The sequence below is a fragment of the Pleuronectes platessa genome, chromosome 1 (assembly GCF_947347685.1).
Source record: "Pleuronectes platessa chromosome 1, fPlePla1.1, whole genome shotgun sequence".
Taxonomy (NCBI): domain Eukaryota; kingdom Metazoa; phylum Chordata; class Actinopteri; order Pleuronectiformes; family Pleuronectidae; genus Pleuronectes; species Pleuronectes platessa.
Window position 1 is genome coordinate 12,510,899 of NC_070626.1, and position 18,064 is coordinate 12,528,962.

Here is an 18,064-nt window from a genome sequence, read left to right on the forward strand (position 1 = left end):
GCTCACAGGTGCTTAGGGTCAACCAGGAGCATTGCTGAGGTAAAATATTATATATATAATTAAACTATGTTTAACATTTTTATTGAGGGTTTTTTGTCTCAGGATGCACCCCCGCACCCCCATTTTAACCAGCTGCCACTGGTATTCACCTCCTTAAGGTTGTTTAAGATTAAACATGAGAGAGCTGCACGCAAACCCTGTTAAACTGCTTCACATACGTAGATGATTTCCTTTGATTCAAAGCCAATACGTTGGAATGAATGCTAGTTTTTCAGCCATCTTAACTCGATGCTTCAATCCTCCGAAACAGCAAATATTTGCCTTGTAGTGTGCAAGGGAAACTTATGGAACAAGTGTTCAAAATGACCCAGATGTCTTAACACATTTGCACATACTTTATGCACATTGAAGAAAAGTAGACTTTTGTACAATATCTCACTAAATATATTTACATGACATACAATTCGCCATCAGTGCAATACATAGGAATGTTGCATATTTACCAAATGTTAGACTCTTTCCTTTATGAAGAAAAATAATTCCGATGACAGAAGCTGATATAACTGATGTGTAAAGTAACATGTGCAACTCTCATATTTGTTAACAGCTTCACAGGAAATAAAAAAAATAAAATCTTAGTACCACCCTATCAACAATCAAACAGTAAGCATTGAAAAAGTAATAGATCACATGTACATATTTATCTTCATACATGTAATGGATTGCTTTTGTACAAATATTTTAAAATAACTTTGGCAGTTTATCAGGAACAAAGTTATCGGAAAAATATGGAACAATAATATCAAACTGTCAGCAATGTCATGTAAGCTTGCTTTCCAAAGCTCATGTTCACAGTGGTCATTCAGAAAGGCTGGAAGCCGATGGCTGAAAACAAAGAACGAAAAAGCCAAAGAAAAGGAAAAAAAACGTTTCCATCCTTTCTGCTAAGACTGTTAGCACTGGAGGCTGTCGTCATTGTTGTCATGGTTATAAAATTACAAACACCTATGAAGGTTTACATAGCAGTCATCGCCATTTAAAAAAACACGGTCTATTTTCAGGTCGACTTAAAATACAAACAGTTTGAAGGCAAGGGGACAGGACCCTGCTCGGTGGTCACCGTGGAATCATGGGAGAGACATGACCGAGAAGAGGACATGCACAACAGTGCTGTGTGGAAGAACGTGAAGCCGAGAAACGAGGGTGCAAAATGAAAGACTTTGCAACAATCAGAACGCCACACGGTCAGAAAAAGACTTACACCGGACAACTTAATCGAGCAAATTTCAAACATACTAAGTTCACCATTAGTCATATACGTTGGTTGTGTTCTTTTTTTCCACTGGTTTGGCACTTTATTGGAACAAATCTCTGTTCAAAAAGACTAAATGTTGTACAAAAGGTATTTCATGTCTCGTTAACATAACTTGTAGAATATAGTACTTAATAGTAAGCATACGGTAAGTAAACACTTGTACATACTGTAGTTTTAAAATGAACATTCCAACAGATGTTTTACGCACATGCACAAAAACAAACAAACAAACACAACTCTCTCTCTCTCTCTCTCTCTTTCTCCCGCTGCCTCGCCACACTTGGGCCTCCTCCGCTTCTCTTTGGACAATCTGTCTCTCCTGCTGTTTCCAGCCTCTACCCTGAAAGAACAACTGTTGCTACTGCTCTTTCTCCTCCCGCTGCTTCTCCTTCTCCCTCTATCGCTTACATAAGACAACACAACTCTTTTTAATACTGCATTCTCGCTCATTACGACACTTCCTCCGCCGAGCGTGTGTCCGTCTTGAGACGCACAAACTCTTTGGCCACCTCGTCGGTCGTCCTTTGAGAGAGTATCCTCATGATGGTGAGACCCGTTTCGTCCATGGAGATGCTTTTCATCAGGGGGTAGCCGGCTGAGCAGCTGCCCTTGTCTGCTAGCTCCCGGAGCTGGATGACCGTCATGCCGATGATGCGGTCCTCGCGGGCGAAGCAGTAGTCCTTCACTGAGACGTGCAGCTCGTAGTACTCCGGACCGTGTTCATTACTCAGAACACTGCGGGAAATGACAGAGGGAGATGAGAGAGGAGAAGTTCATGTTAATATAATATTAAATTAAAAAGTTATTGAAACTGTTATGATTCGTCATGCAGAACTGGACATCAGTGCAGACCAGCTGCTCATTGGACACTGCTTTGCTCATAGCTGAATACAACAACTCACTTAAGTGACTGACTGAGACTTTTCGAAAATGGGAAGCCTGTTGGCGCGGCTGTGATTGGACAACTCAATCATGTTTGCCCACAGAATGAATGTGTCTATTCAAGTTAGTCTTTATTCAGTGACAGCTCCTTTTTTTATTTTTATGGCTGGTTTCTCATTATCCCCCTGCAACCTAATGGTTTCTTAAAAATTCAAATTACAAAGCCCGGAGTAAATCTATATGGAAATGGGCCTGTTTTGATTATGTTGCTGTTGCTAGAACTCTCTAGGATCCCTTTAGCTCCGTCACTTCCCTCGGCCCGACCATTAGGAGTACAGTCCAGACCAGGGGACAGGCTTATACAGCGCTGTAGCAGTCTCTTGACCTTTTACAAACGTTTCAATAAAAAAAGAGAAGAAGTGCGGCAACTGCAGATGATTCAGTGCTTGGAACGATTGGGGGATTTGACAGTAAAGTATTAGAGGTATTATGCAGCATATAGGTTTCTGCAGGCTCTTTTGTAGAGTGCAGATAGCTATTGAACACCGGATTAAAGGTGTGGCAGCATACAGTACAGAATGTACCAACATTTTGTAGGCCGATGCCTTTTCTAAACTTCTGCAGATATTTCTTAAAGAGATATTTTACACTCAGTTCTAAACCATCAATTTACAAATATCTCCACCCAGACGAAAACACAAAAATAATTACGAATGGTCAAATGAGCATGCTGTGCTATTAGGTGGCGTTAACATCTTCTGTGGTCCAAGTAACGTTGGGCGAGGCATAAGCCTGTGAATGCTTAATTTAGACCAAGCAGTGTTAACTAAACTTAGTAACCAGTATATAGCTGCCATTGCTGATTGTGAAAACCTCGGTTGTCGTGACTTACAACGCTGTCTGCATGTGGAAAAGAATCCCAAATACAGAGCAAAAAGTTTGTAATGCAAAAAAAACACATTAGTGCGGACAGGGTTTGAATATATGCAGATAAATGGGGTGTAATAAATCTGATCTTAATGTACTATAATTCTATAATATAGCTTCTCTCCACCTCTGTAACAAAAAGGAAGGAAGCAGGATTACTCACTACTGGAATGTTTCATTGTACTTTGGTGACCAATTGTTATTCTTGGTCTTGGTGCTGAATTTGCGCTTCTTGTCAGCCAGGTGTGGTCCCACGGCGTTGACCTCCACAAATGGACGGAACATGGCGTTGGTCTGCCAGATGAGGTTGTCCACGCCGACAACTGAGAAATGCAGAGGAAACGATAATCAGCAGCAACATCATAGGGGGAAGAAAGTAAAAGAAAACCAATGTCAAACACTAACGCTGTTCTGAAAAATGTATAAAACCAAAAATAGGAATAATGTCAACAATAGATACAACACAGCTGAGGTTCAGCTCCTCATCCTGTGATAATGGATTTTCCCTTCATTGAAACTTACTGTACATATATGGTTGCCATAGTAGCTTAACTAGCAATCACCCTTTCACATTGCTGCTGCTGGCTGATCACAGCTGATGGCTGGTTGTTACTGCAGTGGGAGGATCAACAGTTATTGCTGCTCATATGAGCGAGATGTTCTCATCTTAGTCTAGTTTTTGTTGAAGGAAATGAGAATCAAAGTGTGTGTGATTACAGCAGTGGACAGAAAACAGTGGTGCATATTCCCAAAAGGAAATCACAGAAGAACGATTTACAAATGATTGAGACAAGCATTTGAAGCTCATTACTGCCACTCTCTCCCTTCTCGTCCTCCTCTCAAGCTTTTCCATAAATTCAATTGGTCCAGAAAGCAACTGCCTGGATCCTCACCAGAACCTCTTCCATCGAACACATCGCCTCTGTCTTCAAACAACCACACTGACTTCCTGGCAAACATCACATTAAGCTCAAGAGTCTCCTTCTTAGCTTCCCTATCTCTCTGACCTCCATCACACCTCCACTCAACAATCTTCCTCCTCCAACCTCCTCCTGGCTGCTTATCCCATATGGAGTCGAGAGCCTACAGCTGTGCCGGCCCTCATCACTGGAACTTTCTCCTACAATCCAATCCCTGATATTGATATCTCCACATTCAAATATTTTTATATTAGCTAACTTTGTGTGACTCTGCCCTGTCTGAACTCTTGTTTTACCCGTGTTAATTTTATATTTATTTTATTATTAATTTAACATATGTTGTTTTATTAATGTCCTGATAATTTTCTGTTTTTTTGACTGTTGTTGTATCTGTGAGATGTCCATAAGAAGGTGTGCATAATTAAATTACATTATTCTTTCTGATTATTATTTATAAAATTAGTAGATTCTGAAGTAATACTAGATTATTTGGTAAATGGAGTTGCTCTAGTCTGAATCAAGTCTCATCTATTGGCTCTGTGAGTCTGTGTTTAGGGACAGCGGAGCTCGGAGCTGATGCTAACATATTCCAAACAACAAGGCTACTATGCTGATGCTATAATATTAACAATGTTCACCATCGAAGCTCAGTGTTCTAGCATGCTAACCCATGCTAAATAGAATCAAACACAGCTGAGTCTGACGGCATTGTCAGAAGTGTTGCAGATATTAGTTTTTTATGACACTTCACACCTGCTGATGTTCCTAGATGAGATGTTAATAAGTCACCAAAGTTATTACAATTCAGCCTGAGGTAGACATGAATATGCAAATAAAGTGTTAAGGCTATACATTCAATTATATGCAAAACAACTAATATCAACCTCCTGTGGAGTTAGAGAAACATGCAGTCAGGGGATCATTAAAACCACCAGGCTGCATCCTCCTCACGGAGCAAAAATGTCTATAACGAATTTTATTGCCATCCATCCAATAGTTGATGGGATATTTCAATCTGGACCAAAGTGGTGGACCAACCTCTGGACCCACCAGTCAACCATAAAGCCATGCTGCTTTACGAGCTCTACGACAAATACACACAATACAAAGACAGATGATTCAGATCTATAAATCAGAAATGATGTAGCTGAGCTGGAGCTCTTTTATAGCCTCTGGCAGAACAGAGGAAACAAACCTACAGTGTAACTCCAGCTGTGGTTTTGGTTTTCCATACAAGGACTTGAATTATGTAATCAGTGAGTTAAGTCTAGATGCTAATTATGTTGTTTGTATTTTTCTCTGTGAAACAAGCTCCAGGTCTTATAACAATTCTTCCGACCGGGGTCCCCACAGCACAAATGAGATTACCAACATGAGCTGAGCATGACGGGTCTTTGAACGTTCACAGGTGTCAACACATTTGAATAGAGGAGACAATAAGCAGGTTAGGGTATAGGGGAGACGCTCACCCTTCACGCTGACTTTGTGCTCCCCAGTGCCAGGGTGAGAGACGAGATTCACTTGCATCGACACCTCCCCCACCGATCCGTTGGATGACTGACCTGGACACACACCAAAACAGCAACAGGAGAATTGGAAAGAGTCTTGAATGAATCAGAGAGGCAGAGAGGAAGCAGGCAGAGAAATAGAGAGATCAGGAAATGGGAACAAAAGAGAGGGTATAAGGACCGCATCCAAAACCGTGGGTGTCTTTTTTTCCCTATGTAGATGAGGTATCCAGAAATTGGTCTATAAACAGCTCTTTTTGTGTGTATAAAACAGACAAACAAACAAAAGAACAGCAGAGTGTCGATTTCAAACCCATGGCAGCCCGGTAGTGAACACAGCCGGGGTTTCCTTTTAGCTTCAGGCTCAGCAAGAACAGCAAGAGGAAAAAACAACAACACAAGAAACATGAAATAATCTGCCTGGATTGAAGACCACGCAAAAGAGGCGGATGGTGTGAGGACTTGCACTAAATAAATCATTTTCTCCAGGAGGAAATCTTTTGTCCCAACAGAGATACAAACTAAACATGGGATTTAACTGCATTCTGACATGTCGCTTGAAAATGAAAACTACAATTACTGTCTTGCGGTTGTCAGCTCGTAGTTTATGTCCATGTTTGTCCAGATTCAGGATGAGTTACGGAGTAAAAAACAGGTGCTGTGAGGTCAAATTGATGGAGTTGACCTTTGACAGCTAAATTCTTATCTGGTCATCCTCTGGTCAAAGTGAACACCCTTTTGGGTTTCAATCATATCGGGACATGGTGTTGCCAGGAAACAATTACAATTGATTGCTGACCATGTGTCTCGTTTAACCAGATGCAGCAGGTCCTGCCCGTTTGAGCTGCCTCTAAAAAGAGCCTTGTGTGTTATCCAGCCAGGACAAACAGATGTTGAACACTGGCAGGCGAGTGTTGTTGACGAAGGAGCATGTTGATCCAATTGCTAATCAATATGTGCCAAACATGCAGTGCCCATTACGGCAGGTAATGAAGAAACAAGCCTTGTGATTTATAGTAATGATGCCCCGCGAGGGAGAGGAGAGGCAGAAAGAAACATTGCTGCTGCACAATTTAGGCACGGACTTGTGGGAAATTAACAGGCCGATGCAACAGCCGGCTTACGTCAGTTACATAACAAATGTAAAAACATATAAGCTCTGTATGTTTTTTGGAGGAAGTCAGGGATTAACCGCGGTCGGAAGACGACAGGAAGGGACAGATTGAAGAATGAGAACAAGAGGAAATAAGATAAAGGAAAGCAGAGGAAAATAAAACTGAGGTGGCATTGAGGAGGGTCAACTGATTAAAATACAAACAAAGGAACAGATAAGAAAGGCGAGTTGTAGGTGTCGGTTTGTGTTGACATTGCTCAATGAAATAGAATGCTTTTCGTTCATCCTAGTGAGCAGTGATGATTCAACAGAAGATCTCTTCACCAGAAAGAATCTGTGAGATATTCATATGATATGACTGCATGGTCAAAGATGTGTTCATTTGTGGTGTTACGTTATTTCCATTGAAACATGAAGCAGCTACACAATCTCAGTCTGCTGCCTAACATACAGAGAGACATATATGCGTCTGAGCGCACTCTTGGCAGGAATAAACCAGTGCATGCGTTGGTCTAAATGTGTCGCTGTCAAAGCACAGGGGCGGGTGATTCATGGGACAGTGTCCACTGTGCTACATCAAGCATCAGCACATCCCCACTGTGTTTACTGACCGAAGGCACATCAACCACCTCACTACCTCCACTTATAGACATCACATTAGACCACTTCAGATAAAGAGCGACAACGTGGTGTGAACTCGGAGGTGGGACGGGATGGGAGGAGAGATTTAGCGAGGAAGAAAGAAAAGGAGGAACGCATCGAGTAAAGCTCAAAATAGCACACAGAGAAATTGTGTGCGTATATGCCCATCTGCCAGTCAGTGAGAGCGGCAGCGCTGATTGGCTCGCTGGCCGCCCGGCTCACTGGCTTTTTCCCACCGCCGTTCTGATTTCCTGCCGCCTGCCTATGCATCGTTCTGCAAGGCTGAACTCACTGAGGCAACCAGGAGCTCGAAGCTCCACTGGGCCTCTCCACTCTCTGCGGACACCTGAAGGTTCTACCTCATTGTGGCGTCAGAGAGAGAGAGAGAGAGAGAGAGAGACGAAGGAGAAAAGTTCCACACAAAGAGATGAATGAGAGAACAATACAAAAGTGGGTCAGTGATGACAGAGAGGAAGAGGAAGAGGAGGGGAAGCAGAGCGGAGAATTTATACAGATTTACACAACACATATATCTTGTAAATTTGCCATGACAGTGTTTTTATGTGTTTCTAATGAAGGAGAGAACAAAGGAGCATTGGAGCAGTGAAACCCTTCAGGGCATGGGATGGAGAGGCCACAGATAACTTTGCTTATTTGTATTTCCTTTTTATTATTATATATTTACAGTGGCAGAGACAAATGACTGATAAAGTGCGACGATAAATGCAATTACTTCAATGTCCACTGCACATATAAGCCCGAAGAAAACAAAGTGACGCAGAGAGCTCCTCAGGATAAACCCAGTGTAAAGAAACTGGAGCAGAGAATCATGGGAAAACGTCTCACTGCCGAGGCTGAACCAGCCAGAGCTGAAGCAACATTACTTACAATCAATTCTAAATAGAAACAGAAGCTGGGAGTGATTTGGAGGTAATGAGACACTTTTCCATATATTATTTACAAAATATTTGACTATTGTAGTGATAGAAACTATGACCAACAACAAGTTTGAAGTATCTGTAACTTACTACTACGTTTATCAGAGTTTATTATTATTAATCAGAATATGTTTACTTACTGGTGCCTTAGAAAAGTAACATGTTTTGCTGGACAATAGAATCCACAGTCTGACCCTTTTTCACACCTTCTGGCATCATTTTCTCAATATTTCTTGTTTTTTAGCAGCTTTCTTTTGGGCTGACTCCAACTGGATAAATATGCCATATTTTTCAACTGGAAAAAGGCTTAGAAAATGTATTTAAAAAACAGTTTTGCTTGATTGAAACTAAATTGAAGCCTTGCATAATGTTTCGATAAGCTGAAAAATAATTCAAATCTCTGCAAACATTATTTAGCATTTGAGTTTTTCCTTATCCAATATTTTAGCAGTCTTTTTACAAAGTTTCTCCAACACATTTTTCGGATTCAAATTTCATGTTTCAGATTTGTCAATGCTCTACCAGTTCAACAGTTTGTTAATCCCTGTATAAAAACTTGGTTCACGTACATAGCAGAAAAACACCTTCACTATCACAGTCTGTTATTTCAGAGGTGAGTTTCCCACACTAGTTTTTTCACGGATCTTCCCACACATGTGTGAGGTTGCAAATTACATGATTTTTGGCAGCACCGTCCCGAAAGCGCTGATCTGAAACTGATGAAGTCAGAAGTCAGGATCCTGGTAACAGGGGTGTTTGCTCTGATCCAATTGAGTGTTGCTGTTGAAGTACAGTATAATCACACGTGGTGTACCAGGTCAAAACCACGTTTCAACCTTTCCAATCGTTTTTTTGCAGTCTCTGAATATTTCATGATAATCCTCCCATAGGATCCATGTGAGATATGTTTTATGGACAGAAAACAGCTGTTGATCAAAACCTTCTTCACTTTTTGAATAGTGAAGTGAATCCACTCCCTGAAATCACACATTAATGGGACCTGGCCTTGGCGAAAAAGTGAGATATCCTTACCTTGAGAGGTTTGGGTGCATATATATTTCTTGATCAAGGCATCTGTAGGTTGAGTGTAAAGGCTGAGAGCATATTTGAGGGACTTCATGTCAGGGCTCTTTTCGAGGAAAGTTTTCTTCAACCCGTTTCCTCCAGCATGGAAATATTGCTGCAAAAAAATAAAATAAAGAGAGTGAGAGAGAGAATCTCATATTTACGTTCTACCAAGGTAAACGTAAACTTTGAAATGACTTGGGGACGTGATGGTAATGTCTTTTGAGTTCCAACACGACAGCGGGTTCATGTTTGCCGAGAAATAGATTATATGGACAGAATGTATACAAGGAGGAGCCAACACACACACAGAGACCAGCAGAGGAAACAAACACGAGGGATGTGAGGACCTTAGAGACTTCAACCTTCATGAATTTTATTCCTCTTTGTTTAATATGTTTTCTGCCTCTATAAAATAAATAAAGTTAATACAAAGCACAGTGGATAGAAAAAGGGCCAACAGATTATCTTCATCAGACGTGGGACGATGCATGATAGTAAATATTGTTTGACTGGTGTCAGGTCAATACTTCCCAGTGACTCGACACAGTCGGAGGCACAGTTCTCAGCCTCACCACTGACTCATGAGTCACAGAGTTTGACTGACACGTGCCTTCCATGAACTCAACATAATCTGACATGCAGGCTGGTGACTCACGGGCTGGAGGTATACTTATGCATGTTTGTACTCTCCGTCACACGTAAGCATGGAAACCAAAACTGAGCTGAGTGATGATGAAGCTGTATCTTATTGTGAAAGAATAACCAACTGTACACTGCATTTGTTAAAGCGACCCAGAGAAGTGACACATTTTTCTTCTTATGTATTTACAGTTTGTGTAACTAAATGACAATTTTTTTCAGGAAATTTAAGAATATCTGCTTTGCTTTTCATGGCATCCATCTAAAAATTCCGTGAATCTCTGTTTGTCTGTATGGGGCTCACATATCTCAAGAGATGTTCATATTTTCGGCTTCTCACTCGGCATCTGTAGTTAAGGGCCAGAGGAAGTGCATAGTTAAATTTTGCACACTTTGGACACACGATATGTTAAATATTAATAAACTTTCAATAAACAGGTGAACATGTACTCTGTAGCAGTGGCACTTTTACAGTCTCAGAAAGAAAACTGCATCCAGCATCCCCACAGGGAAGCAAACAGCCTATTAATAACAGATGGGGTACTTCCCTATTATCATCACTATAAGAATGTGTACTGGTCAAGAAAGTGCTTCCTTATTTTGAAATATGCCCATTATGTTACTGCTGGGCTGCGATTCTGCACTTCCTCTAGCAAAACAACCCAACAGCGAAAACTAGCATGCTCAAAATATCAGCCTGCCTCTGGCAAAATGACCTGCCTAAATAACATCCTTCCTCCGTTTCCTCCTTGTCTTTTTCCTCTTTCCTTATTTACCTTCACCTCGTTCTTTCTTATATTCTTAATTTCCTTCTCTCCGTGTACTTTCGTTTCCTTGTCTTTCTTTGGGTCTTATCTTCTCCTCTGTCCTCACAGCTTACCAGGGGTGTTCATTTAGTCGTGAACCATTGGGAGGTAGCGCTCCTCTCTTGACTGACACATGTGTGTGAAAAGGGAAGCAAACCCATGTATTATCTATTTATGTTCCAGCAATTTGGGGAGGAAGATTAAATAGCTGCCTTTATCCAACAATCCCTGGCAGGTCAGAGCTCAGAGAAAGGAACAAATGGTGCATTATTGTGTTTGTGATAAATGGACTTCTCTGTGGGCCAGAGCATTTAGCCATTATCCCAGCCATTAGTTTTCAAGGGTTGAAGGTTCATGTCTATTTTCAGTGGGATAATCACTTAATGCACTCAAACTCAATATCAGAGTACATACACAGCATTTGACGTTACTTATTAGTCCAAGTAAAAATGGTTAATGTAGTAAATACACCAACACTAGCAGTCAATAATAGCCTGTATATTATATGTTGTCGTAATACAATAATGTCTAAAAATAATAACATACCTGCCTTAATATTTCAATACAGATACTGAAGCTATACAATGGGCCTGTTGCCATTAATGATATTTTTAAATCCAATTTGACTAAATACAATGTGTTCAGTTGAGCGCAGACCTCTGAAGGAGAAGTATCAAGTCATTGTGTTCAGTTTATTTTAATAATATACTGAAGTGTGGTGGTGGATAATCCTGTGTTTGAGATTCATCTTCAGGAACACTTAGTATCAGTTATTTTGATCAATGTCACACTCAGTACAATTGTAGTTTATGTGTTAATAAACATTTTGTTGTTTGTTTTTCGTATATGTAGGTGAGTTTATTTTAATTAGCACATTCATGACATTGATGATTGGAATATTATAAATAATTAGATCAATGTAACTGGGTTATTGAAGTTTTTAATGGGGTCGGTCTGACTATTGGCTTATTAAGTAAATAACACCTTATTTCAAATTAAATGTATGCCTTGTCAACAAGCAGTGGATGGTCCATTTTAACACTTGTATTTGCATACGATCATATTCAGCCTCAGTTATAATTAAACTAAGACACTATTCTGACTTAAGCCGCATTATGTAGACATGTATAAGTCTTAATCACATTATAAAATCCAACTGGAGTTTTCACAGAGTTTTGTGACGACGACATACGACAGTGACCAACTGCTTGACGACTCATGCCATGGGTGGAAACAAGGTGGAAAAATAAAAAAGAAGTTGTGGCTTCTGCAAAATTTGAAAGAGAACCCCAACTTGTTATAGAGCAGCATCGTACATTTTACAGGCTGAGGATTTAAAACTGGTGGAATAACGTTGGACGTGTTGATGAAGTGGACGTAATGACTTGTTTCATAATGCTTTGAGATATGTTCAAGGTAATATTCTATATCATTCTATCAGTAACTCATATAAACTCCATGAACAAAATAATGTATTATTCTGAATGAGGTCAATAGTCTGATTATTGGCGTCTGTGTGAACAAAGCCAGTTGCACTGAAAATAAAAGTACAAAAAATGGGGTATGGTACCATTTTGAACGACAGGATATCGCAATACCTTTTTTTACAATCGGTATAATGTGCTATAATTAAAATGTATTATGTACACACACACACACACACACACACACACACAGTTATTTGGTTTATTTTCAAAGCATGGCTCCCATTTAGTCTCTTTGAAAGCACAGATTTAAATATTGTGTGTGCAACTTGATCAGCCAACTCTCCTGCGACATTACTCAACTGTTAATTGACGGTTCTCATTGGAATACTGATGAAATTCCAGCGACATGATTGATCTAAACCTGCAGGTAGTTTCCTTGGAGACAGCAGAATCAATTCGTTTTTCCCGGCTCTTTATGACGCAGTGTTCCCCCTGTGGCACGTCACCGTAACTCTTCCCTTGTCCCCGTAGAACTGAGGCATGCTTCTTGAAATTGTCTCGTATCCCCTCACAATAAACAGTCGTATGGCTGTAGATTAACAGTGCTGCATTTCACATTTTCGATGGGCCTCTTTCCATATTCTTGGGATATTAATTACACATTTCTCAGATGGGGCTAAACTGGCATTTTGTCATGTTCGCCTGAACCTATTATGGTATTTTCTTCTCTCTGGCTTATTGAAAGTTAATTTCGGAGGCAATTTCTTGTCTCAACTACATTATGTCTCATCACGGAAAATGAGGGTAGTCAGACAGCACCTGTTACAAGTAATATGCATCTGTGAGGTGACTGTGTAAGAATACTTCTTCAGTTTTAATAATCAAACAGTCAGATGAAACAAAAATACACAAACAGTATTTTTTCTATTTCAGACATAATGTGTACCCCTGTCCCAGCTCGTGAAATTGAAATACTAACATTACTATATATAGAAAATGTTCTCCCAGTCCTCATGACTTGAGCCTTTTACACTTACCTTGCTTGTACACACACTAATTTACAGTGCAGAGGAAAAAGGGGCCAATGACACTTCAGCCCTCCATGCCTAAAGCACATGATATGACTCACAGAAATCCAGCCTCCAGATAGATTTAACAGCGTCTTATAAAATACAAATTTAAGTCAATTTGCATATCTGTGCTCTGCAGTGCCTTATGTAGCCCAGCTGTCCTTTATAAAAGGTCAAGTTTAGCCAGCCAGGTTTCTCTGGCTGCACAGCCAACAGTATAATCCATAAAATACTCACCTTGATGGTAGGAAGCACAAGGTCCAAAGCCGCACACTGGCGTGGAGTCAGACTCCTGGCCTCCTCTCGAATTACGTGCTCCTGGAGGAACAACAGATCAAGTCAAACACACTGCAGGAGGCAACACAGCAACACAAGTCACATTCACACACTGAATTTAGTGTAATGCCTCGACCTCAGGTGAACCAGGATACTTGAGATATAGCATTAACTTTTTACAAAACAAAGAAAATTGCGGTAATTTTTAAATGTAGTGTTTGATAGATTCAAGGCTTTTCGTCTCACAGCTGCCTAATAAACTTGTTTTATTGTCCAATTTAAATTCTCTGGGTTGTTGATGTATTATATTAAATACCTTTCCCAGGGTCTAGACAACAATACACTACATCACTGAAGCAAACTCAGATACAAAAGTAGTCCTCAGGAATCATGTAACTGCACATTAGTCCAAACCTTCACATGAGCGTGGTGTTGGCTGCTAACCTTCAATCAACAAACCCACAAAGGCAGAGGCTGGTAAAATGTGCACTTCGGTAACAATAGTCAATCCTCTCTTTTGTATTCAGAATTAATTTGAAAGAGATTAAATTAACCATCAATTCTATATTGATCTTGAGAAAATAAAATAAAAAACATTGTATGATCTTTTTGGATGCAAAAAACTCTGGTCATGCTGAGCTCCAAACTCACTTTAAGATGCAGGCAAGTGGGAATACCCTATAATTTATTTTTTTTATTGATTTCAGGAGTATTTACTCGTAAAAAATGGGAATTATTTCAGCGAAATCTTACAATTTAAATAGCGGATTATAAGCAGTTAAAATAAACTAGGTCAAATATGCTAATAAGCATTTTCATGACGTCATTGCATCACATTTACGCTCTGCCTGATGTCAGCCAGTTTCAGCGCTTTATATATTTTTGCCTCTCCCCGACTGTCTGTGCACACATATGCAGTATTATACCACAGCTGGATTCCCAATAAAGTTGTTCTCATTTACATGTTCTTCTGTTTCTGTTGTCAGGCAACTGAACAAGTCTGAGACAGTGACTGAAATGAGGCACATTAAGATGAAGAGTTAACCAGCAGTCACTTTTCCAAGCTGCTGATCTGCTCAGATATAATCCTGGAACATCGTCTGACAAAATCACCGTGTACTGTTTGTAAGCTACAGACAAGGGCGGTGCTGTGATTTCAGCCTTAGTTACACGACAAATGATCACTCAGAGACAAAGTTGGAAGCTTGTTCAGGTCCAGATGAATGAGAGGCTCATAGGGGTGAGCCTGCGGAGGGAAGGCCTGCCCCTGATAGGACTGGCCCAAATGTTGCAGTGCAGCCAAACACTACACATCCTCCTTTACATATGTGCTCGGATGGATAAGTGGCTCATACAGAATCATTTGTTAGAGACAAACAGCCCGATAAGGTCTCTGCTGTTCCATGACTTCACGCCATTACATGGGTCAAGAGTCAGTAAAAATGATGTGACACGTGATTCCTTTTGCCTGATAACCACCGTAGTTAATGAGGTTACAACCATTTATTTATAATGTTATATAATAATTAATAAAAAAACAGTATGACTAATTGTAGCCCAACAACACAACAAGTAACACAATTAATTTCCGTTTAAAACAATATCACAGTATACACATGCGCATCTAGATAAAAACAGGGATCTAGGTGTTTTGAGGATTATCTGTCATGATCGAGAGAAGCGACAGAATGATAAACCACTTCAGCGCTTAAGGATGGAGACAGAGACATACCCATCTGTGCACTGATGTATACCATCCAGATGTTGCCTCAAAGGACATCCTGCACAAAACACAAATACGACTACAAACACACCAACGTTCAGTTTGCAACCCCCAGTGGCTCAGAGTTAGAATACCTCTGTGAGGTGCAGACACGCAGCGGCTGTGAGTAAAACCAGTGAAACCACTGATCCAGTCCAACTACTCAGAGCACACGGGGGATTAAACATCCTCTGGTCACAACAGTAATTAGACACCAGCCTGGTTGTGTTGCACTAAGCTGCACTGTAATGCCAAAGCCTACAGTGGCTTACATGAGGATGTTTTAAAATACAATCCTCATGTATTTCTTTTTAAAAGATGATAATGTGGATTAATAGGTTACGAGTGTCATGTTTCACATTTAACCTGTGCATGTCGGTATTATCTGGAAAGAGATTCTGAGCAGTGGATAATCACTTTGGATTCAGACATCATAGGGTTAGGTGGCGTAAGCTTTGTGTGGGGAAACACTGTCTGCAACAATGTACTTGGACATGTCGGAAAAATTACCTTCAGTTTTGACAGCTGGCCCAAGTCCTTGGCAGCACTGAAGATCATCTGAGCTCCTTGCTGTTGGAGAAACACCAGTTTTTTGGGGGGGTGTTATAACAGAATAAATAGAGAAACTGAATATGACGATAAGAGCAAACTAAAAAACATGATGCATGTGGAGAACATAAACTAATTTCTATGATTTGCACCAAGGTTTAGGAAAACAACAGCTTGACATGATGGAATTAAAGCTCCATCATGTGTGGAGACTTAGAGATGTCGTGTTGTTTCATCTCCTGTACAGTAATTTGTGTGTTATGAGGGAGAGAGGTGGACAGATGGAGGAACTGGGAGACAGAGAAAAAGAGAGAGAGACAGGTGGAAGAGAGGACGGGGGTGGAGGGAAAAGTCCGACAGATAAAAAGAGCATCAGAAAAAGGACAAGGGACAGAAAAATTTATCAAACTCACACTCTGGTCATTCAGCGGAGGGAGAACGATGGTCCTCTCGATGGTGTTCAGCACGATTTTCCAGAGCTCTTTGAGGACTCGTTTCAGCACTGTCTTCTCACAAATCTTGGCAAATAACATCAGACTGCAAAGCGGCAAAAGAGAGGCCATTTGTCAGGTCAACTCTCAACAAGCCCGAGCTTCAAACTGAGCCAACGCGGCTGAAAGCGATGACAAATCATATATAACAACTTTGAGTAAAGAAAGAAACACCTGTGATTCCTAGAATAAAGAGAAGCAGCTTTAATCTTGAGCTATTGTGAGCGCAAAGACTGGGAGACGGGGGGTGGGGGGTTGGGGAGATTTCGTATCTCCATTATAAAGAGGACTCGCTGTAATTCTCCATTGGCCTTAATGTTGTTCTGACAAATAGTTGACAGCCATGTCATCACTGTTGTTCTTTCAGGAAAGCCTCAAAAGTAGGTACGGAACCAGGGCTAAAATAAAGAAGATGTTACCAGAGATGGAGATTGTTTCTATTGCAAAAAAACATATTTGTTCGCGTACTGTCCTACTAGAAATGGAAATATAATTATAGATGATGACCTCAGCCTTCACAGTGTCTGAGGATTAAACATCATTGATGAAGTGATCAACACAGAGCGAGGAGTCAATGGTTTTTCATCCTACGCATGTGTCAACAAGTCTGCGTTCAAACAGATAACAGCCTCGCATGAGAAAGAGTCTCCTCTTCATTTAAATAGAATCACTGTGTTGACACAGCAGCAGGGCTGCAGACAGCAGAAACACAAGCAAAATAATTATACAGCGTAATATGGCAATAAAGTTGAACCTGGCTCCTGCAACCGGTTTAAAGAAGTAGAGTCTTGATGAATTTTTTATGTGAAAGCTGTATTTCTACTTCTCACCTGTTATATTACGGTCTCACAGATACCTGACTCAATAGAAACACAATGCAGCTCCATGGATTGTTTGACCACAGGCACTTTTTCGGTTTAAAATCCCATAAAGACTTTCTGCTGTGCTATAACTTGGAAATAATTGTTTTTTTTCTCCTTAACAAGGCACAGAGGCTTCTGCTGTTTTCATTAACTTGCAGATCTATAAAAAATACTCATAAAAATGTATAAGCTGGTACTTCAGTTTTAGGCATGTGTGGTACTTGTGTTTCAAGAGGACAGGACATACAGTGGAGTGGATAGAGGCCTCAGTTATTCATTGAGTTATTAATAAAAGTTTTAATTAATAAAGATAAACCCAGAGATGATAGATGATCAACACTGACAGATGATTCATATCATCAGGATGAAACTATCAAACTTAAAGGCAATGAGGCTAAACCTGTGCTTGCTAGAGAGGGTCACACTTATTGCTTCTGTGTCACATGTTGAACAATAGATACCCACTTTTTATCCAGAAGGTCCATGAGAGGCCGGAGGACTGACTCTGCATCCATGGCAGGATTGCTCCCTTTGGCCGGCCCTTTCATCTGCACCAGCTCCTGGTTCATCTGCTTCACACAGTCCTCGATCACAGGTTTGAAACTGGTTGAAGGAAAACATCATCAAACATGATCATTTTTGAGGAGGTGCAAGCAGTGGCATACACATGTATACATGGCCGTACACACACGTGCAAATGACACACAGTGATGTGCACCTACCAATTCATATCACCCTCAAAGCTGTTTAAATGTAATATTGTGAAATTTGAACCTGTATTAGGTTGTGGCTCTTCTTGGTAACATGTAATCGTAATATAAATGTAAACAGTATATATATAAACATTATATCTATTTTTGGAATAAA

The 18,064-nt window shown here is 40.4% G+C and overlaps 1 protein-coding gene across 1 annotated transcript in view; it reads right to left on the reverse strand.

Annotated features, from left to right (window-relative positions):
- Positions 1–1,764: 1,764 nt before the first annotated feature.
- Positions 1,765–18,064, reverse strand: part of LOC128439663 (protein unc-13 homolog C) — a 98,464-nt gene continuing 82,164 nt past the window's right edge. Inside the window, exons 25-32 of the mRNA XM_053422039.1 lie at positions 17,663–17,800; positions 16,253–16,380; positions 15,805–15,857; positions 13,494–13,574; positions 9,279–9,426; positions 5,514–5,606; positions 3,288–3,447; positions 1,765–2,050 (exon numbers count right to left, since the gene is read on the reverse strand). Of these exons, the coding sequence (XP_053278014.1) occupies positions 1,765–2,050; positions 3,288–3,447; positions 5,514–5,606; positions 9,279–9,426; positions 13,494–13,574; positions 15,805–15,857; positions 16,253–16,380; positions 17,663–17,800 (1,087 nt within the window). The remainder of the gene's footprint in view (positions 2,051–3,287; positions 3,448–5,513; positions 5,607–9,278; positions 9,427–13,493; positions 13,575–15,804; positions 15,858–16,252; positions 16,381–17,662; positions 17,801–18,064) is intronic.